Source organism: Octopus sinensis, linkage group LG1 (genome assembly GCF_006345805.1).
Source record: "Octopus sinensis linkage group LG1, ASM634580v1, whole genome shotgun sequence".
Classification (NCBI taxonomy): domain Eukaryota; kingdom Metazoa; phylum Mollusca; class Cephalopoda; order Octopoda; family Octopodidae; genus Octopus; species Octopus sinensis.
The window spans coordinates 81,762,322-81,785,706 of record NC_042997.1 but is presented as its reverse complement, the minus strand read 5'-3'; the positions used below and the strand labels follow the sequence as shown (position 1 = coordinate 81,785,706).

Genomic DNA, 23,385 nt, shown 5'->3' with positions numbered 1-23,385 from the left:
TTTAGGAATGTGATAATTACAGGTTTTCCTTCTAATTCCACTGTTATTATGGATCGTGTTGTTACTGACTGAACTAATATGGAGTGCACTCTAAGAATTTAAGTATGTAGTAGTCTGAAGTTGGAGTTTACGTCTATTAAGAGAGGTTATTATGGATCCTAAGTTTGGTGTGGTGGAGTAAAATAATTTCACTGATGATTTGTTAAAAATAGAGTAGTATTTATGATGTTATGGAAAATTGGATTTCAAAATTTTAAAAAATAATTTAGGTAAAGATTTAACCCGGAGAGAGAAGGATGGTGCATACCATTGGATTTCTTGCTTTCTAGTCTTAGAATATGTGGCTACATGGTCAGAAAGAGGAGATTTATAATTACTATAAGTTCCGGATGGTCTAAGGTGTAAATAATTTGAAGGTGGGTTTTTTATGGGTCTGCTTGATTGATTTGAAGTGGTGGCCATGCTTATAAAATCTTAGAATCTACTTAATTGTAGAGCCTGATTGTAGTAAGGAGCGTGAATATTAAATATTTCCTCATTAGCAGATAAATTTGAGATTCTTATTGAAATCCCTGTAACCAGGGTTATTTTAGGATGATTTGAAAGTTCATTTATATATTGCAAGGTTTGGTTGGGCCTTGTGAAATGGGTAGTATAAGTTAGTATATAAGTTAAGTGTAAGATCCAAAAAAATTTGCCGCCTTGCTATCAGTTTCAAATAAGATATTAAGATAGTAATTTTCAAAAAAAATTTTTAAGCTTTCTTTATGCATTCAATTGCTAGTCAAAATAATCCCTCAGCTGCTAGGAACGCATCATCACTGTAGAGTCCACCAGATATGTTAGCAAACTGCTGCTTAATTTGTGAAAGAAGGTCTATAATTTGGGCCAACTCAGGAGAGCCCATTGTTATATCAAAATAGTCAATAGAAGTATTTCGAGTCCTTGAAATTAATAAGAATTTTCCTCACTCCCAGAATTATATCTATGTCAGATCGGGATATATCTGCATAGTTTCAGGCAAAAATCAATGTTTTATTCACAAGAATCAGAGATATTGATGCATAGTAATTTAATATATCAAATTGAATAAAATTAATATTCCTTGAGGGAATTAAACCAGGTAATAACATTGCCATTTGAGTTCCATAGAGGGAGCCTGACATTAGCTTTAACATGGGGTACAATTCTATCTGTAATACATTTACTAATTTTACCCAAAACAAGCTTTATGGGACAAATAAGTCAGATGGATGGTTTAGAGAGAAAATTAGACTTATGGTCTTTCAGGGTAAAACGGGAAGTTTATGGTGCATATTGTTCAGTTCTATTTACTAAATTCAAATCTGCAATAAGCTTATAATGTGTATTATTGATCTGATTGAGTGCATTTCTATGTGTGTGTTTATAGTTAGTGTTTAGCTCCTTTAGTATTAAACTATTGCATGTTTCCAAAGGTGAAGAGTGGAGATTGCTGGTTTTATGGGAGAAACATGTAAAATTGTTGAAGATCTTATTTTTGATATAGTTTTGGAAAGCTTCTTCTAGAATGAGTTAGTGTAGTAAGAAAATTTTAAGTTTTTCATCATATACTTTAGATCCATCTCAAAATTAGCTAATAGAGGATTTGGAGGAGGGTTTTTATATGATTTCAGGTTGTATCAAATCAGTAGTCCAATCAGGATGTTTTGATTGGACAACTAGATTCCCAGAAACAGCTGTCGGATTATTTAATATTCAAACCTTTTGTGTTTTACTTTTTTCTGGACCCTTAACTTTCTATCTAGTTCTGTGGTATCATTTTTATTCTGTAAGTCAATCAATATATGTATTTATGTTTTCAATATATTTTTAATATATTTATTATATTTATGTATTTATATATATTTAATGTATTGATAAATCTATATATTTTTATTATATTTATATATCTTTTTTCTATTACTTTTCTTTTACTTGATTCAATCATTTGACTGTTGTCATGTTGGAACACCACCTTTAGCTGAGCAAATCAACCCCAAGACTTATTCTTTGTAAGCCTAGTACTTATTCTATTGGTCTCTTTTGCCGAACTGCTAAGTTATGTGGATGTAACCACACCAGCATCAGTTGTCAAGCAATGTTGGGTGGGTGGGGGACAAACGCTGACACACAAACACATACATACATACATACACACACACACATACACACACACACATGCATACATACATATACAATGGGCTTCTTTCAGTCTCTGTCAACCAAATCCACTCAGAAGGTTTGGGATGGCCCAAGGCTATAGTAGAAGACACTTACCCAAGGTGCCACATAGTAGGACTGAACCCGGAACCATGTGATTGGTAAGCATGCTACTTACCACACAGCCACTCCAATAAGACTTATTAAAATATTTAAAATTTTTTAAATCTTAAATATAAATAGATTACTTAGCTTTACCAGGGCCGTGTCATGAACTAAAATTTTAAAACGGAAAACGTCTTTTAAGCATTTATAAGAATACTCGTAGAATTACGTTATTAACAGAAATAGAATAAATAGATGAAGAATTCTTTTAACAATGAAAAACTACGATTATATTTTATCAATGAAAATTATTGTCAATGGAAACAGCTATAGTTTATCAATAAAAAAAGTCACAATTATAGAATAAAACCACTAAGTACTATAAGATTTATCATTAAAAATAACTACAATAAATTATACTCAATAATCAATAAATTAAATAATTAATATAACTACCAATTACTATGTATTTTCTAAAAATCTTATAAGATTTAATTAATTTATATAAAAAAATTACGTAGTAGTCAAATTAATATCAGTAAAAAATTTAAAAAATTTTAAAATAGCTATTAGACACATTCAAAATTAATTCAGTAGTAATTCAAGCATTATCTATAATATGACCACTAATTAATATTAAAACTATATTCTAATAAAATTCATTAAATAATATTGATTAAATAAACATCTAAATAAATCTACTTCAAATATATAGAAAATACATACAAATTGATTAATTTAACAAATTTATAACAAACTATAAACTTAATTCAAGTATATGATAAATATATATTTATATTATATATCATATTAATCCTCGAAATAAAAGCTAACCAATAATAAATTAAACTACTTATATAGGTAAATTAATTTATCTATAGATCAAATACATCGTTCTATAATTGAATAAAAAATACAAATTACCATTATAAAAAATATTACATAAAGAAAAAATTATTATCCTCTACATTCAAAATTATAAACCTTCATATAATCTATATTCATTAAAACCATTAAATATTTAGTAATAAAATAAACATCTAAATATAATCTAACTTCAAGTAAATAAAGAACCTTTAATAACTCTTATTGACCAATACCAAACCTCATAAAGAATTGGAAACACTACACAACTATCATTAATTAATATATTTATAAATTTATTAAAATATAAATTATTTATTTAATAATATTAAATTTAACATATAAAATCATGTAATATGTATTATAAATCACATACTAAATTTTAGATTAATACTAGTACATAAATCTACAAATTAGGAACAAAATAGGGTTTAGATATAGTCATTATTTATCTAGAAATTTATTATATAAGTAAAGTAACCTGTGTCTTCATTTAACTTTACGCTCATCCCAAGTATTCACTAAATTATTAATTTCATAAAATGAAATTTCTTTAAACTCATTAGAACATAAATAACAATAATTGCCACCTATACTATATGATTTGGCCTTACTTATAATTTCCCACCTTAAATCATACTTAATACTTTGAGATTTAAGCCCCCGAATGTATTTGCTAAGCCCTGTAGTGTTAATTAGGTTTTTATTTTTAAATGAATGCATATGCTGTGCGATTCTTAACTTTATTTTAGAGGAAGTGAACCCTATATAAATGGCGTTTAAGTTATTATTATTCCTATTATTCTCATTAATTAATGTAACTATACATTTATAAACAACATCGTTTAAATCACATTTATTATTAAATTTACACTTACATATCTTTATTATTATTGGTATGATTATAAAATTTATTTTTATATAAATTATTGAACTTAAATTTGTTAAAAAAAGAAATAATGTTACCTACACTATTAGTGATAGAATAACCTACTCCAAAGTTATTACTAGAGAAATTTTTTTTATATTTACGATTATCCTGAATGAATTGTTCAATAATATCTAAAATCTCTTTAATAATGTTAGTTTTAATTTAAGCACCATAAGGAACAAGTAACCAAATTTTATTCTTCTTCTTCTTATTATTATTATTATTAATATTATTACTATCATTCTTCTTCTTCTTCTTCTTCTTCTTCTTATTATTATTATTATTATTATTATTAATATTATTATTATTATTATTATTATTATTATTATTATTAATATTATTATAATTAATCATATTATTATTACTATTATTATTATTATTATTATTACTATTACTACCACTATCACTATTATTACCATTACAATTATTATATTTCTTTATAATATTATTAATATTAAAATTATAATTATAATTAACATTTATTGAATTAATATTAAAATTTGTCATATTTTTAATATTATTTTTATTTTTATAATTACTACAATTACTACTAATATAACTAACATAATTAGTATAATTATTATTATTTTTATCTTTATTTTTATTAAAAAAATTAATATTATTATTATAACCTGCCACTCGTAGAACCTCATTTTAATAAGGTGCATGTTTATTAAAAATCTCTAAATCATAAGAAAGTAATGATATACGTTTCTTTACTACCCACAAGGGGCTAAACATAGAGGGGACAAACAAGGACAGACACACGGATTAAGTGGATTACATCGACCCCAGTGCGTAACTGGTACTTAATTTATCGACTCCGAAAGGATGAAAGGCAAAGTCGACCTCGGCGGAATTTGAACTCAGAACGTAGCGACGGATGAAATACCGCGAAGTACTTCGCCCGACGTGCTAACGTCTCTGCCAGCTCGCCGCCTGTAATGATATATGTAATGAAAGTAATGATATATGTTTATTTATATTATTAATCAACGATTTTTTAATTGGTGGTGGGTGATTACTATTAACATTTATATATTTAAGGTTTTCATTAAATTTATGATATGGTTGTATTTTACCCGTTATTAGATTAAAATTAACATCTAAATAATTAACATTATAATTCTCATTATATATAGTAACTAGCAGTATCGCCCGGCGTTGCTCGGGTTTGTAAGGGAAATAACTATATAAGCATTTTTAGAGTTATAGCCAAAAAATAGCAAAAAAATGCATTAAAAATGGAAAAAAAATTAAGGTAAATTTTTTTTAAATCGTTGACACATCGTAGATATTTTTAGAGAGTTACTTCCCTTATATAATAGCGAAAAAATGCATTAAAATGGAAAAATATGATGGTAAATTTTTTTTAAATCGTAGACTCATCGTAGACGCTCGCTAATACCCAGAAGGGCTCGATATGAATCACGACTATAAGATACCCGGTTTTGGTTACACTGCACCGCAAAATGTGGGAGTAGTTACGAATCTAAATCGTAGGAGACAGACACACAACTTCACTTTTATATATAAAGATATAAGCCACGTAGTTATATACACATACTTTGTTATATACACATTCTTAAAAGAAAATGTTATTTTGAACACAACATTTATAAAGAATAAAATATTTTTTGGTTTTTCTTAACCCTTTCGTTACTATATTTCTGACCAAAATACACCCCTTATGTGTTTCAATTAATTTCTAACATAATCATAAATTTAGTCTGGTTTCATTAAACAACTATAACTTTTTTATTTATCAATATATTAACATGAATTTTGGAAGATAATTTAATGAAATGTTCTCAACCAATTCTATACTATAATTTTTGTTACAAAGTGACTCTAATTGCAGGTAGATACAGGTAAATTCAACAAAATATAAAATTATTAAAATTTTGTTGAAACATCGCTATAGAAAATGGGTTATTAGCTAATATTCAATTGGGTATACAACAAAATTTTACGATAGAATTTGTTATTCTGGGTAACTTTCTGATACCCATAATAATATTTATGGCAAAATAGGCCTTAATTTCATTTAAGGTTGTGGGAAATAACAAACTATCCTTTCTTTCGCTTTGTTTACGTTTAGCGTAACAGTTCGTTTCCGCCGTAATGATTTCAAATGGGCTCATTCGAAAAAGTAAAAAGAAATAGTTTAAGGCTTTACTCTTCTGGGAAAGTCTGTGGCTTGGTCCAGTTTCTTCAGAAAAATCACCGAAAGAAACAGCTTTTAAATTTTCACTCCATTCAGGTGCCAATTCATTTTCTTTAGCGCTGTCGGATTCACTGTTTTCACTTTAATCGTTGCAAACTTGCAAAGAGAAAGTCGTAGAAATTAGAGTGATAGCGTGAGTGAATCAGATCGCTCCCTTTTTTTGTGTGTGTGTGTGTGTGCATGTGCTATAGCCCACACTAAGAAAAGCACTTGACTAACACACCACAAAATTTCTCTAAATTTTGCTTAATTGGGGTTGAAATTTTAAAAACTGGACCAGGCATGACCCGATTTATTCTACTCTTAAAAATGCTAGGTAAATTGTAATTGAAGAAATCCTATATTGTAGATTTCTATAAGAGAAAAGGGAGGCAGATAAAATCTGCCTTTTATAATAAGAGATACTTAAACCATATCTTTTAAATAAACTATAAAGTTTTTCTTATATAATTCTAGGTTCCTATTAGTGCAATTCTTAGTAATTAATAAAAGGTCATCCCTATATAAACCACTCTCTAGTTTTAAATTTTCTTATTGAAGTTCAGATAATAGATAAATACCTACCAAATCCGTAGCTTGTGCAGAATCGGGTGCCCCCATAGGTATATCAAAATAGTCCCTAGTGTCCTTCCTAGCCCATAATTTATTATTGTATCTAATAAACGATTTTCTAGCCAATTTTTACCTTAAAAATTAATATTTAACATTATAATTGGATTGTATGACATAATCCTAATCGTTAGTTTCTAATTTGATGATAGAGTTTTTTATAAGAAAAATTATTATTTTATTTATTTCTTAATAAATTTTGTTTAAATATATTTGCTTATTTATTTAACTATTATCATTAACCTGAAGATTGACTATGATTATAATTCGAATTTTTAATTGAATTTAAATTATTGTAATTCGAATTGGGTTATGGTCATTATATTATATTAAACTTTTTAATACCTTTTTGATAGTTATATATATATATATATATAAATGTAATAAATAAATAAATATAAATATTAAAAAATTAAAAGTTTAAAAATTTATAAATTTAAAATTTAAAAAATATTTAAAAATATTAAAATTTATGAATATAAATTAAAAATTTGAAATTTAAATAATTTAATTTTAAATTTTATATTTTTATATATTTTGTATATTATATTAATAATATTTATTTTTATGTTTTTCACTGTTTGATTTGCCTAATAGTGGTTTTATCTTTAATTTATATATATATATATATATATAATATATATATATATATAATATATATATATATTACACACACACACATGCATGCGCACATGCACACACACAAATGAGATAGGCTTCTTTCTATTTCTGCTTGCCAAATCCACTCACAATGCTTTGGTCAGCCTGAAGCTATAGTAGAAGATACTTGTTCAAGGTTCCACACAGTGGGACTGAAACTGGAACCCTGTGGTTGGGTAGCAATGTCTTACCACACACCATACCTGAGGGGAAGCTGATCATAATTTTGAACAGAAGAAAGTCAAATGCAAGAAGATGGAATTTCAAATGACTAAAAAAATCAGAATATTGAAAGCTTAAAATCTAGATTATATTTTAGGGAAAAAAAAGAAGAAAAGTGATCTTAAAAAACATTTATGTAGGGTTTTAAAAGGGAGCTTATTTGAAAGATATAACATATTGAGAAACATATTTGAAATTTACTTTAAAAAATTTATAGTTATTGCAAAGATACAATATCAAAGACATGTGAAAACTTAAATATTTATTGAATATAACCTTTCTTGAAGTTTTCTCATCTCTGAATATTTTCCTTGTTTTCTTTCAATACAAGCATACTGAATGATCAAAAGCTCTTTATAAACTAGTATCACACAGCAAAAAGCGAGGTGAAAGAAGATAAACAAGTACTTGGGCCTAATTTCAGTCAATCAAAATTCAGTATTAGGTATATTTATATTTGTACTGAAATAGTGAATGAAAACAAAAAGAAAATATTGAATAATGAGAGAATTTAAAAAGGAAATAATCATTAAATAAACTATTTGTTTTTGCCCGTGTGTTTGATATCATATTCCTGCAATACTCTTTTAATAACATTCTATAATACTTATCTGAAATAAACTGCTTTCAAAACTGCAAATATATGCCTTTGAAGATAGTTTTTTTTATTATTTTACCCTAAAATATTTTAAATTTCAGAGTTTTGAGCTTTCAACATTATGACATCTAATATTCTGAGAATTAGATTTTTCAGTAATTGCAGAGGTTGCTCTTCAGCCTCCTCTACTGGTAATCTCCAAAATCTGCAAGACTGGTCTTTTTTTTTAACTTTTTCTTGTACATGCCTGTATAAGGGACTTACATTGTTAGATGTAATTATGTACAGCATGTAAAAATATTGATCTTAAGTCAGAAATTTATTAATGACTTTGTGCATGTTATCCCTAAATGATTTGTTTAGTTATGAATCCCTAATAATAAATCCCTAATAGTACTTTATATGTGTTATTATTTATCTAGTAAAGGTAGGTTCTGGGGAACTTATAGGAATTTGTAATTTTCTTCTAATAGAAAAGGAATTATTTATGATCCATCTTTATCATTAAAAAAATTTTCATATTCTAAATCCTTGAAATTCCTTGGGGTTGATTAGCATCTGGGAAAATCACTAAAATAACTAAGTTATCTACTGATTTTCTATTTGACTATATTCTTTCCCTACAAATTTGGAACAATGTGCTTATCTAAGATATTATTATTTTTGCTATATGGCTAATTTATATTGCTGGTTTCAGCCATTCAGAAGTACTCTAACATCCATGAAGCTGTGAAAGCAGGTGATGTAAATGAACTTACAAAAATGGTGAAATGTGGTGCCAGTGTTAATGAAATCAGAGGAAGAGACAAGTTTACTCCATTGCACACAGCTTGCGATATTGGAGCATTGGAAGTAAGATGTAGTTATTTCTAGAAGCTTTATAACAGTTTTTCCACTCTTTTACTCTACACAGTGTGCAAGGTATTTATGAACAAATTTTAGAAGGTCATAAATGGTAGACAATGTAATGTACTGCTATATGGCATGCACCAAATTTTGACTTATTTCTCTTTGAGATGTATTAACACTGTGGCTCTAGCTGCAACTGCAGTGACTTGGAGATTGCTAGTTTCTTGAACAAGATTGAGACTTTTGTGTTTTTGGTTAAGAAAGAGCTGGGATTCACTGGTAGAGACAAAACATCCATGGTCAAAATAAAGAAACATTCTTGGTAATCAGATGTTTCGGGACAACTGAATTCATCCATCAGGCACAGAACATCATCAGTAACAACCCCAGTAAATCAGTGAGATCCATCACTGAGAAGCTGAAGGCAGTGGATTCCTCCATTAGATGTGTGGTACATGATGTTATAAAGGGAATACAGTTCATATCCAGCAAGACCTAAGAGAACTTTGTGATCAGGAGACTCACAATGTCATGTGACTTCCTTGTTCTCTTTACTTGACTCCCCTGACTTTCTGTATCTGGAGTGTCATTTAGAAGAAAACTAGTTGGTGACAATATGATGTCAAAAACTCAATGGGGATTGCCACCACGGGTGTGGAGGATAGCATGGGTAGGGGCGCCTGGTCCTCGTATACAGTTACCTCTGTAGCCATACTAGGCTATCATTGGCACTACAGGCAGTTTTGTTGAATGCCTGTTTCTTTAACATTGAACAGATGTACGTTTTTTAGGGGAATATGTTTTCTTCTCTATTCGATGTCTTTGTTCTTCATCATGTTTTGTTTATTCTCGCAATGAAAAGGTGGTGAATTGGCAAAATCAGTAAAACAACAGACAGATTGTCTTAGGATATTTGTTGCATTTTGAGTTCAAATCTTGCCAAGGTCAACTCTGTTCATCCTTTTGGAATCGTAAAATACATTCCAGTCAAGTACTAGGTTAATATAATCAATTGTACCATCCCTAAATACTTTGTTAGAAGCTATTTTATCTTAACATCATTTGATAATACAATGTTATAGCTATTGGATGACTTCAATTATCCCTGATTTAGCATACCAGTGACATGGTGATAATCAATTCAATGTTTGAAGTGAATCAGTTACATGATTCAATGAAAAATTAAGGGCCATATTAAACTCAACTGATATGCAATAAAGAACCCTGACTAGTTTAGTGCTAGCACCACCACTTCAGTTCAATAAAAAATAGTAGTCAACATTTTGCAGATGCCAATTGATGAATTTGATGTCTGTTTATTAAAAACTATAGACTCACTTTTGATTGATGTCATCTGTCAAATCAACGAGTTTGAAACTTTCATGCTTGGAAGTAACTAGTTCTGGATTCAAGTTTTATACAGAGACCTGCTACAAGCTAAACAGACAAATGGGCTTCACTTAAGTAGGATAGCTTCTTTGCAGTCACTTGATTTTCTAGAATTAACAGCCAATTTTCTTTTCAAGTGTTCTGTACTGTCTTAAGTGACATAGTTTTATGAACAGTATACCTTAAAAAAGACGGTTCAATATTACTTTCAAAGCTTTTATATTTTTGTTTGACTTATGAATCACTGTGTAAAGTAATTAGCGAATGACCAGAGACAATGCAGAGTTAAGAGGACTTTTTAGACCACCTGAAGACATGACAGCCTCTCTAGTGCTGGTGCAACAAAGAAATGCATCCAGTACAGTCAGCAAAGTGGTTAGAAAGAGTGCCCAACTGTAAAAACCATGCCAAAAGTGAAACTTTTTTGAGTAATATATGAGGGCAGTGATTCTGAGCAACATGGCCTCAAATCCTGATGATCCATTCTATCCATGACAGCATGGAAAGTAGAAGTGAAAAATGACAATGATGATAATGAGGATTAATCAGAGGATGAAAGGCAGCATTTCTGATGCTTTCCAAGACCTCTGAAACTGATAAGAGAAAAGAAGAAAGTTTGTCTCAGAACAGAGACCTGTCCTAAGTACTTGCAACAGAATGGATCTCCTTAAAGTAAACACCATGTAATAGTAATTGTTAAACCTGATGACAGATTAAGTCATAGATCTGGTCAATGTGGGGTGATCAAAGGTTTAACAGTAATAGTTCACTATGTATAACAAAACTAGAACATTAATATGGCTGGACAGGAGATTTTAAATCGTATTTCTCTTTGTAGGTACTTCACTGGTTGATGTGGAAAAGGGCAGACCCAAATCTATGCACACCCCAAGGTTGGACTCCAGCACATATTGCAGCTATAAGAGGAGAAGATACTTGTCTCCAGGTATATCATAAAATTAGACTTGTTTCAATCTGTATACATTATAACATGTTATGTATAATGTGATATTCTGATATATCATCATCATCATCATCATCATCATCATCATCATCATCATCATCAGCGTCATCAGCGTCGTCGTCATGATCATGATCATGATCATCATCATCATCATTTAATGTCTGCTCTCCATGTTGGCATGGGTTAGACAGTTTGACTGGAACTGATGAGCCAGAGAGCTGCACCAGGTTCTAGTCTGATTTGGCATGGTTTTTTACAGCTGGTAGAATAACCAAATATATGCATTTTATTTATTATTTTGCACATTACTTAATCATTCTTATATGTTTTATCTTATATTTAATCTTTCTATAATATGTAAATTTTCTAAATGGTATAATTTTTCATTATTGAATTGATAAAAGGTGGGGTTTTTTCTAATTTATATATATATATATATATATATATTATATATATATATATGTATCACCTGGATCGGCCAGGTATTCTGGTACTGAGTCAGATCCATTGGCCACAGCTTTCACTTCATACTCTCACCATTCTTCTCCACATTGCTCCAAATATTTTTCTGAAATCATCTTCCCATCTGATTAGAGATCTTCCAAGTGGTCTCTTCCACTTGCATATGTACCACTCAACAATTGCACAGGTCCACCAATCATCTGTGAACCTTGCAACATGATCAGCCCATCATACTTTTGTGTGGTGGTATTCTGCACTGATGTCCTTCACTCCAGTTCTGCCTCTGATCTCCTCATTCTGGATGTAATCTCTTAGCAAGATTCCCTGCATCGACCTTCCCATGGCTTTCTGCACTGTAAGCAGATGTTGTTCATCTCTCTTCATCAAGGTCCAAGTCTCACATATATATAGCATTGCAGGCATAATAGTGCTGTTGAAGAGATTGGTGTGAATTGCCTTGTCTAGGTTTGCCTTCAGCACATCTTTCACTGGGTTGAACACTCTCCATCCTGCTCTTAACCTTCACAGGATCTCATTCTCCATCTCTCACCTCATAGTCACTTCTTGACTGAGATACACATAGCTGCTCACCTCCGACTGTCAGGTGACTGATCGCTATGACTTCAGACTGTATGTACTTGGTTTTCAAATGTTTATCTTCAGGCCAGCCACTGAAACCCTGAAATCCAGTTCATCCAGCATGGTCTGCAGCTGACTGGTCCACTATCAGCACTATGTCACCAGTGAATCTTAGATGGGTGAGCAGTTCTCAATTTATCCTTATGTCTCCACTCCAGTTCATGTTTCGTATGACCATCTTGAGACATGCCATGAAGAGCTTAGGAAAGATGGTGCCTCCTTGCTTGACACCCTTCACCACTGTAACATTTACTGGTGAGGATAACAGGGCCACATTCATTTTGCATCCAGTATTCACCTTTCTAAGGAGGGTGATGTACTGCATTGTCACACCCTCTTTCCTGAGAGCTTGCAGTACTGTGTTGATTTTGTCACTATTGAATGCTTTCTCAATCAATGAGTACAATGCGCAGAGGCAACAGGTACTCTCTCACTTGTTCCAGCAACTGTATTAGAGTGAATATATGATTTATAGTGCTGTACTTCTTTCTGAACCCTGCCTGTTCTTTTGGTTGCTGTTCATCCAGTTGTTGAGATATTTGCAAGCTGTTCACAAAGATATATATATGTATATATATATTTAGCAGAAGGAGCAAAGTGACTCAAGGGCCAAGAGTTTTGTGCATTGGCATTTATCAAACTAGTTATAGATTGAAGAGCTGTAAATTTATATAGTTGGTGAAAAATTATATTTCTCTGGATTATTCTAGACTGAATTTTGAAAACAATTCATCATCATCATTGTTTAACAGCCACCTTCCATGCTAGAATGGTCCTGTTGATAATTTCATGTTTTCAAATAGTTTGTCCATTATGTCATTCAATAAGCAAATACATGCACAAATAAATAAAGGAAAATTTGTGTGCATTTTTGCACACACATGCAATCATGCATACACGCACGCATGCACACAGACACACACGCACACACACACATGCACACACATACACACACACACACAAACACAAATTTGCACACATATATATTCCTCAGAACTTATGAAACAAAGGCTAACTAAAAGTCCGAAAGCGTACATGGACGTTTAGGACACACTTATGAAAATACTTTCAACAGGCAATGAGTTCAATAAACAAGTTAATTATTGTTTTCAGTGTCATTGTCAAAGAGTTTAGTAGTTATAGCTGCTCAAGTCTTAACGTCTTCTCTGTGGATGTTAGGTTGAATGAAAAAAAGCTAGTTACATACTGTCTATTCTTAACTCTACTCTCATTATGCTGCTCTATATCGCACAGGAAACGACTCTTTTGAAACTAATTCTAAATATATTTAATTCTTTAGTATTCAAACAAAATTCTGATGTTATGAATATAGTATGATTTCTTCAAACTGACAATACTTGTTTTTGTTTACACATTACTTTCATTATCAAAAGTACCACCCACTAAACTACTAAAAAAATCATCTTTTCCTTGGTTTCATCATTTACATGTAAATGCAATGACATATCTAACATTTTTTATTTTTATATTAAACATAAGGTTTAAATATTAGTTTCAAATTTTGTCATAAGGCCAGGAATTTCAGGGTTGGGGTCAAGTCGACTACAACAATCCCAGTGCTCAACTGGTACTTACTTTATCAACTCTGAAAGGTTGAAAGGCAAAGTCGACCTTGGTGGAATTTGAACTCAGAATATAAAGATGATTGAAATGCCACTAAGCATTTTGCCCAGAATGATAATGATTCTGCCAGCTTGCCACCTTGTAAGGTTTAAATATTAAACTTAATTTAACTTACCATTTTCCTTTATTTGTTTTGTGATTTCCTTTCATTCTTTAAATGAATTCATTCACTAAAAATTTTATTTTGAATTATTTTAAAATTGCATTGATATCAATAATTTTCATTTTTGTTTTTGTGTAAAATTATTTTATTACCTGCACACCTTTTTTCGTCTTTTTAATGATTATTGAACTTCTTTTTTGTAACCTCAGGCACTATCCAATAACAATGTGTCACTCAATGTAAGAGATAACTATGACAGAACACCATTGCACATTGCTGCAGCTCATGGAAACTCATTTTGCTTGTATACAATTCTTAGAAATGCTACAGTAAGTTAAATGCTTCTTCTTTCTAAGCATTGAAGTGGATTAGGTTAGCAGTTTTCAAACTGATGAATACCAGTCATACCCACCAAAGTAAAAACGGAATAATATTCTTTTATCTGTTTTAATCATTGAAATGTGACTATGCTGGGGCACCACCTTGAAGGGTTTAGTCAAACAAGTTAATCCTGCCACTTATTCTTTTATTTTTTAAGTCTGGTACTTATTCTATTGCTATCTTTTACTGAACCACTAAGGTAGAGGAATGTAAGTAAATCAACACCTGTTGTCAAGTGGTGTGAGGACAAACATAAAGACAGGCACACACACACACACACACACACAACACAACTCGAATATATACAATGGTCTTCCACATAGTTTCCATCTACCAAATTCATTCATGTGACATTAGTTAACCTGAAGCTGTAGTAGAAGACACTTGCCCAAGGTGCTACACAGTGGGACTCAACCCGAAACCACATGGCTGCAAAGCAAACTCTTTAGCCCTACAGCCATTATTGCACCTATGGGGTCATTTTATAATACCTTCTCTATTTGTATCTTTATAATTCTTCTTTTTTCACCATGCTCTTGGACAGATTTGTAAAGTTCAAAACCATCTCATTAAACATGGTAGTTTGTTTACCCCCTTTTCAATCTTCTTGGTCACCAGATTGTGAACCAGTTCTAGTCCATAGATCATTTAGTACCATATTGCACAGAAAGAATAAAAGAATATATTTTATTTTTATTTCATTTTACAAGATGATTTTGCATTATAGGTATGATACAGTAATATGTATATATATGTGTATATATATATACATTGAATAGCTATGCAAACCCCTCTACAGAAACCTGCTCCACCTTTCTCATAGTCATCCCCTTGCCCCCTAGTATGAAGCTGACCTGCCACCTACCTCTGAGATTGTGGTAGCAGCAACAGTAATGATGATGATGACAACCATGACCACAACCACAACCATGATGATAACAATGACAATGATGACAGTGGTTGTGGAGGTGGTGATGGGGATGATAGTTGTGGAGGTGGCAAAATTGATGATGATGATGATGAGAGAGAAAAAGAAACAAACACTACACTTTCTCATATGAGGCTTAAATTAGGAAATGTGTTTATTTTATGTACTTATTTATTTTAATTTACAAAGACATGAGACAATATTTAGGAAGATTGTTGACTGAGTACACAAACACTATAGAGTCAAATGTATGAGAGATTTGATTCTCAGGTAAGCCCATGTAATTTCACTTCAGCGTTGTATCTACAATTTTTGTCGCTAATTAAGTTAGGTCTGTTCAGCTGTTTGACTTACACAAAGACAAAGACTCCTGTGGTGACCCAGTGATCTATAAAGAGAAAAGTGGCATTTTCACTTTACTTACAGGCTGAATCTTTGGACTAGGAGTAACAGCTAATTCCTTACATTCTAGATGTGTGGGAGACATAAGCATCTGCAAAGCAAGCCTCTCTTTCTTCGTAGAATTTATACTTGCTAGAGGAAACCAGTTAGCCTTTCAGTCTGCAAGCACAAATGTTTTTTTTCTAGTTTAAAGAACTAGTTAAGCAAGTATGAAATTGAATCTTTGAGTAATGATATTGGAAGAATAATGTGTCAAGAGTCTAGAACAGGTTTTTCAATCTTTATACAAGTTCTGCAAGTACAATATAATTTAAGATCATGGTAAACATGAGAACCACTATTTTAATGTGTTCTTATTTTGTAGAAAAGGATGGAATTACTTTAACTTTTTTGTTTTTTATTTTTATTTTCAAAAATGTCCTGAATGTAATATATGCAGTAAAAGACAATAAACAATATAATGTAAACTTAATGTGCAGTATTTACACATTATTGTATTCCAAATAATCTCTCACATCTACTGGTGCCACATAAGGTTTCTGCTCCTGATGTTGTATCAACTAACTTATATCATTATTGGGTTTTTTTATAACAATACTAAAAAATGATAATTCTGCTCACTATATTTCTATTACACTTCAAGTATCTTCTTATATTGTTTAGAATACTTAATTACTCTATTTTCAATAAAATTCTTGGAATCTATATCTAATTAACCCTTTTGTTACCAACCCGGCAGAAACTGGCTCTGGTTCTGAGTACAAATGTTTTATTTTCATAAGTTTTGAATAAAAATCTTCCCCCAAACCTTAGTCACAATTTATGTTCCTAACACTAGCTTAATGATAACCAAGTTATTTTACTAAATTCTTTGTTATATTTAAAGTAATTGAAAGAAACGCAGAGCATCTCAAAATAAATACAGAAACAAAAGGGTTAATGTAACAATCTGCACACTACCTACCCAAGTGGTAATATCAGTTACGCTAATACTGTCATAATGTTGCATGCTTTTTCCATGTTTGCACTTGGTCAAGACTGAGGTAACTATCAGGCACAGTTTTTATGGCAAGCCACAATATAACTTTATAACAGATTTACAAGATTTGAACTTACTGTAGTGGACTTGTATGATCATTATAAATACCTTTGTGAAATATGTATATCATTGTATGAATATCCTTATACAACACTATTATTACTGCAAATACTAATATTGGTATCAAATTTAGGCACAAGGTCAGTAATTTTGAGGGAGAGGTTAGTCGACTACATTGACTGCAGTGTTCAGTTGGCACTTGTTTTATCAGTCCTAAAAGGATGAAATGCAAAGTCAGTCTCAGCAGAATTTGAACTTAGAATGTGAAGATGGCAGCATTTAGAATGTGAAGATGCTAAGCATTTTGCCTGGCATGCTAATGTTTCTGCCAGGTCACCACCTTACAGCAAATACTAACATTAAGAGAGCCACAAACACTAGTGGTCTTCACAGCAGCTACAAATTACTGTAATTTCCCTACAAAGGTGCGTAGAAATTGCAGTAATATGTTGAAAGCCATTGCCACTTCTATTATATTGTATACCAATTCAGATACTGGTAGTGTTGCAACCACAGTAACAAAGACAAAGAGTTTATCTCAAGTCAATAAATTATTAGAATATGAAGAAAAAAGTGATGTTCTGCATTAACAAAGAATAAAAGCAAAAACTCAGGAAGAGGAATAAATCATCTTGTCATAAGAGAGAAGTTTAAAAACTTCCTTTTTGTTATATCGCCAATTGCTATGATGCTACTTGTTTACACTATAGCTGTGTAGTAACAATAAAACATATAACAAAGCAGGGTAACAACAACGTAACAATCCAATAAAGTCTCCACAAACTATGCACGAACCCACAAATGATATTCTGACAACTATCCAATAACACCTTATGGCTGCCGGTGATTAATGCCTACTCTCTTTCCTGGTCTCTCACTAAGACCACTACTAATTATAGTCGTAGGAGTGGCTGTGTGGTAAGTAGCTTGCTTCCCAACCACATGGTTCCGGGTTCAGTCCCACTGCGTGGCACCTTGGGCAAGTGTCTTCTACTATAGCCTTGGGCCGACCAAAGTCTCATGTGTGGATTTGGTAGACAGAAACTGGAAGAAGCCCATCATGTATATATACATGTATATATGTTTGTATGTGTGTGTGTGTATACGTTTGTGCGTCTGTGTTTGTCTCCCCCAACATCACTTGACAACTGATGCTGGTGTGTTTACGTCCCTGTAACTTAGCGGTTCGGCAAAAAGACTAATAGAATAAGTACTAGGCTTACAAAGAATAAGTCCTGGGGTCGATTTGCTTGACTAAAGGCGATGCTCCAGCATGGCCACAGTCAAATGACTGAAACAAGTAAAAGAGTAAAAGAGTTCAGTCAAGTCTGTTCTCACAGAAGGGGTCGTGACTCTTGCCACAACACCTTTATAAATTGATCTAAGTTAAAACCTTCCAATTTATGTTCATTTATATTCTAAACACCATCTTAATAATAACTTTACTAATGATTCTTAATAATGACTTTACTAAATTCTTCATTATTTTTAAAATTCGTTGAAACAAAGATAATGTATTTCAAAAAGAAATGATAGCATTAGAGTTAATTACTTCAATTTCTCTACATGAAAAATATCTACCAATCTTTCTTAATAATTAAGTGCAATCCCTTCTTACCTTTTGCTCCATATCATGCTTACCCTCTCCCATGTTACAGTATGCACAGGATAGTTTTCATGGTCCTGTGTAATAAAAATTCTGTAACCTATCTGTAGCTGTTCTTTCAGGCACTTATATTTCTTAGAATTATGCAAAGTTTTAAGGCGGCGAGTTGGCAGAAACATTAGCACGCTGGGCAAAATGCTTCGTGGTATTTCGTCTGCCATTATGTCCTGAGTTCAAATTCTGCCAAGGTCGAGTTTGCCTTTCATCCTTTCGGGGTCGATAAATTAAGTACCAGTTACACACTGGGGTCGATGTAATCCCTTTGTCTGTCCTTGTTTCTCCCCTTTATGTTTAGCCCCATGTGGGCAATAAACAAATAAGAATTATGCAAAGTTAACATGACACAGCTCATATTTGATCGTATCATATCTCTTAGAATTATGCAAAGTTAACTTGATACTTGATTACAAAAGCATATTAATCCAGTTTTGCACTTTTTGGCCAATTTACCTTCTTTATATTTTATGATGTTATAGGAAATTGATGCTGATGACAAAAATGGCTGGACTGCTGTGCACCATGCATCCTTCCATGGCCACCTCGGTTGTGTACAGACACTGTATAAATGGCATGCAAAAACTGATGTCACAGATAAACAGGGAAACACACCAGGTGAGTGTACTGCACAATATTGGCTTCTAACATAAACATAGATTTTTCAGAGGTATAGCACACACACACATACACACACTCACACACACACACACTCACACTCACACATGCGCACGTGATGTGATAACATAAGAGATAGAATGTATGTTGCTGTAATGTAACATTTATGCAGTTCCTATAGGTATAAATGTTTAACAGCTGTTGTTATTTAACAGCAGATCAACTGTGATCCAGTAATCCTATGATCAAAGGAATTCCACTTTTGACAATTCTTTTTTCTTCAAATATAAAATACTTGGAACTACATAATCTTATATATCCATTTTTTAAGGTTTGACAGATAGTAGATTTAGTTGCTATTTCTAGCAGGTGGAAAGAATGTTTAGAGGCTTCTTTCTTGGCTAGTGAGGATTCCTTTCTATTTATGTTGTGCAATGATATGACAGTAAATTCTTAGAGGACTGAATTAGAAAACTTACTTTTGAGCCCAACTCATTATCTGCTTCACTTATATGACTAATACACATATAAAACCATGAATAAATGCCACAACTTTCCAAGTTCCCTCTCTTGTAAGCACAAAGATTTTATGGATGTGCAAGCAATCATTATAATTGTATGAATAGTAAAGTGGACATAGTACTATTTGCAGCAAGACAGGTTAGTTGTGATATGTCGCACTCACATATCTTTTTGTGTAAACTTTATTATGCAGTCTATTGGACGAGTACTGATCTACATTAAGAAAATGGAAGCTAAACCTGTTTCTGGATGGGATGCCAGTTTCTTCCTATGAGAGAAACTGAATGTAATACTGCAAATCACCCATCAGTTTTAAAGTGATTTTGCTACTATTGCTTACTGTAGGGAACTATACCATCTTTCAGAATCATTTTACAATAAAATGAATCGAATCATTTAAGAATTAAGTATCTTAGCCAGAAGTAGAAAGCAATACCAATTACAAAATATGAACTTTTTATCTTTTGGATCACTAGCCACTGGCTCAGCAAATACTTGGCTATCATTACTTTTAGCTTTAATCAAATAATAAGAAAATTAACTTCAAATTGGAGCAAATTAAATCCAATCATTACTTCTACAACAATAATAACAGCAATAGTTATTATAATTATCCACATCAATAACTGTTACACTATTTACAACCACAACAATAACTAAATAGAGGTTGTTAATCACTCAACTAACATGTCTCACAATGGGATCAAACCCAGAACTATGTGGTTGCAAGGTGCACTTCACAACCATGCCTGCACTTGTTAGTTATACCATTTTGGATCATTAGTTTTGAATTCCTACATCAGGAGTTCCAGCCAGCCAAGTTTATTGAGCAAATGACTACAAGTATATAGCTCAATGCTTTATACCCTTTCACAATTACTGCAATCTATCTGGTTAAAAACTTAGTCACTATTGGTTCAGCCAACAGCTAAAAGTTGTACCATGCACAAGTGCAGTACATGCCATTGTGTAATTATAAGTATGTTAGCTTCTTGTTCAGAGATGAAGACCAATAAAACAGGAATAGACAACTGAGAGCCAGTACAGTGTATTCTCCCTAAGAGATCTAAAGATCAGCAAGTTGAATAGCTCTGTTATTTTTTTCTTTTATTTTGTTTTAGCACACCTAGCTGCTATGGAAGGAAACTTACTTTGCCTTAAGTTTCTTGTCTCTTGCAAGAGTGACCCTAATGATATATTAAAGGCTAGCAATGATCTTGGAGAAGTCCCAAAAGATTTGGCCAGTCAATTCTACAAAGAAAATGTTGTTAACTATATTGAAGCCATTGAATGGAAAAAAGAACATCCAGAAAAATCTGAAAGTAAGTAGAGAGAATCTTTTTAGATTACAAAAAATCATTTACTTGATTATGAAAATGTAGTGATATAAACGTCATAGCTTTAGGTCAGAAAGCATTTTTGTGAATCAGCTTGCATGGTGTTTGCCTTTTGCTCTACAATTCATTAAAAGTTCACTACATTTAACCTCTTTCAAATCCAATGAAATATTTGTAAAACTAGGCCAGTAGAAGACGGCTTGAGAATGGGCTTTCTCTATTAAGACTGTTGATAATAATAATGTGGACATTCATAAAACATTCAATTATGTCTGGCTTGAGGACCTTCTAGCTAAATTCTACGTTTATAGCCATCTTGCAATTTTTAGTCTAAAGCTTCCTCTTAGACCACACTACTGCAGTGTGCACAAGTGCAATCATTAATGACATCTAATAATACATACTTCTGTCTAAGGCTTCTGTTGGTCAGGTTTGAATATGTACCTGTACTGGTATGCACAAGACTGAGAAAAGTTTATTTTATAAAAGACTTGCAATTTACTATACATGGTTCTGCTAATCTCACTGCTCTAGATTTGTATTTTTTTAATTTTTTATCAACCCCAAAAAGATGAAAGACAAAATTGACTAAAATGGAATTTGAACTCAGAGAATAGATAGACAGAATAAATACCATGGTGGCTTTTCTCCAATGTTCTAATAACTTTTCCAATTCATCACCATTGCAGCATATGTTATTGTATGCAAGAACTAACAAGAATTAACTTGCTATCACTTTCAACAATACACACTCCTGTACAGGTGGTACTATTCTTCATTCTTCTTTAAACTTCTATATAAAGGAATCATTTCCCATATATTGTAACACCCTCATTCTAAACATACACTAACTGTATGAGCTAAAACTTAGAGCTCATTTATGAATGGGGACATAACAATTCTATTTTTTGATAGTACAAAGACTCGATTGTTACAAATATCCATGAAACAATTTTGTACTTCATCACTTTTTAGTCACAAATAACACACAATTAAAACTTCAAAATGGCTACAAAAGCAAGGAATTACAAATCCTGATGATCTTTGATGATAACGTGACATATACATATATAATATTGCTAAAGCCACATCACAAAATCTAGATTTCTTCTTGGAGTAAGGAAATACTTCAGTCCTGATCTGTTGCTAAACATCTACAAAGAAACCCACTTGATTGGCAAAGGTTCACTCACTAACATGCTACAACCTGTAGCTCAGAGATACATAGTTTCTTCTCTCTGCCCCTACAATGTCCACTGTTCCTCTGAATTAACTAGTTGTACGCCCTCTCCTCCCAGACTCATTCACCTCACACATCTCTCTTCCTCCCATATTCTCATATCCTCCCATGTCTCATATTCCACATCTCCCATTAAACACTTTTCTATTCCCTTTTCTTTGAAACAGTTTCCTTCTGATAAACCTGCCATACTTGTGTTTTCTTACACATACTGAACTACAGATGTTTAAACTGAACATTAGCTGCATGCATCTCACCAGTCTGAGAAGACATTCAGTAGTCATCAGCACTGCTCCTCTTTTGATTAATTAGTATAACTAAAAAAAAAGGAAAAAATTAGAAAAAAATGGAACAGAGGAACAGATAGAAATAAAACCTCTCCTGAATTTTTATAGATTTACTTTATAGAATTGATTCATTTTTATGTTAAAAAAGAATCAATTCTATAAAGTAAATCTATAAAAATTCAGGAGATGTTTTATAAATGAATCAATTCTATAAAGTAAATCTATAAAAATTCAGGAGAGGTTTTATTTCTATCTGTTCCTCTGTTACATTTTTTTCCAATTTTTTCCTTTTTCTTTTATTTTTTAAGTTATACATGCTTAGCATATGACTTGACTGGGGATAGTATGTTGAAACTGAAAAACTAACATCATGAAAGAGTGTTAATAAATATTTAAAACACATAGTTCCACTGCAAGGCACCTTGGGCAAGTGTCTTCTACTGTAGCTTCAGGCTGACCAAAGC

At 31.8% G+C, this 23,385-nt stretch overlaps 1 protein-coding gene across 1 annotated transcript in view; it reads left to right on the top strand.

Moving 5' to 3' along the window:
• Positions 1-23,385, top strand: part of LOC115219383 (ankyrin repeat domain-containing protein 42-like) — a 48,387-nt gene that overhangs the window by 2,183 nt on the left and 22,819 nt on the right. The window contains exons 2-6 of the mRNA XM_029789547.2: positions 9,095-9,249; positions 11,474-11,581; positions 14,657-14,776; positions 19,400-19,535; positions 21,179-21,379. Coding sequence (XP_029645407.1) covers positions 9,095-9,249; positions 11,474-11,581; positions 14,657-14,776; positions 19,400-19,535; positions 21,179-21,379 — 720 coding nt within the window. The remainder of the gene's footprint in view (positions 1-9,094; positions 9,250-11,473; positions 11,582-14,656; positions 14,777-19,399; positions 19,536-21,178; positions 21,380-23,385) is intronic.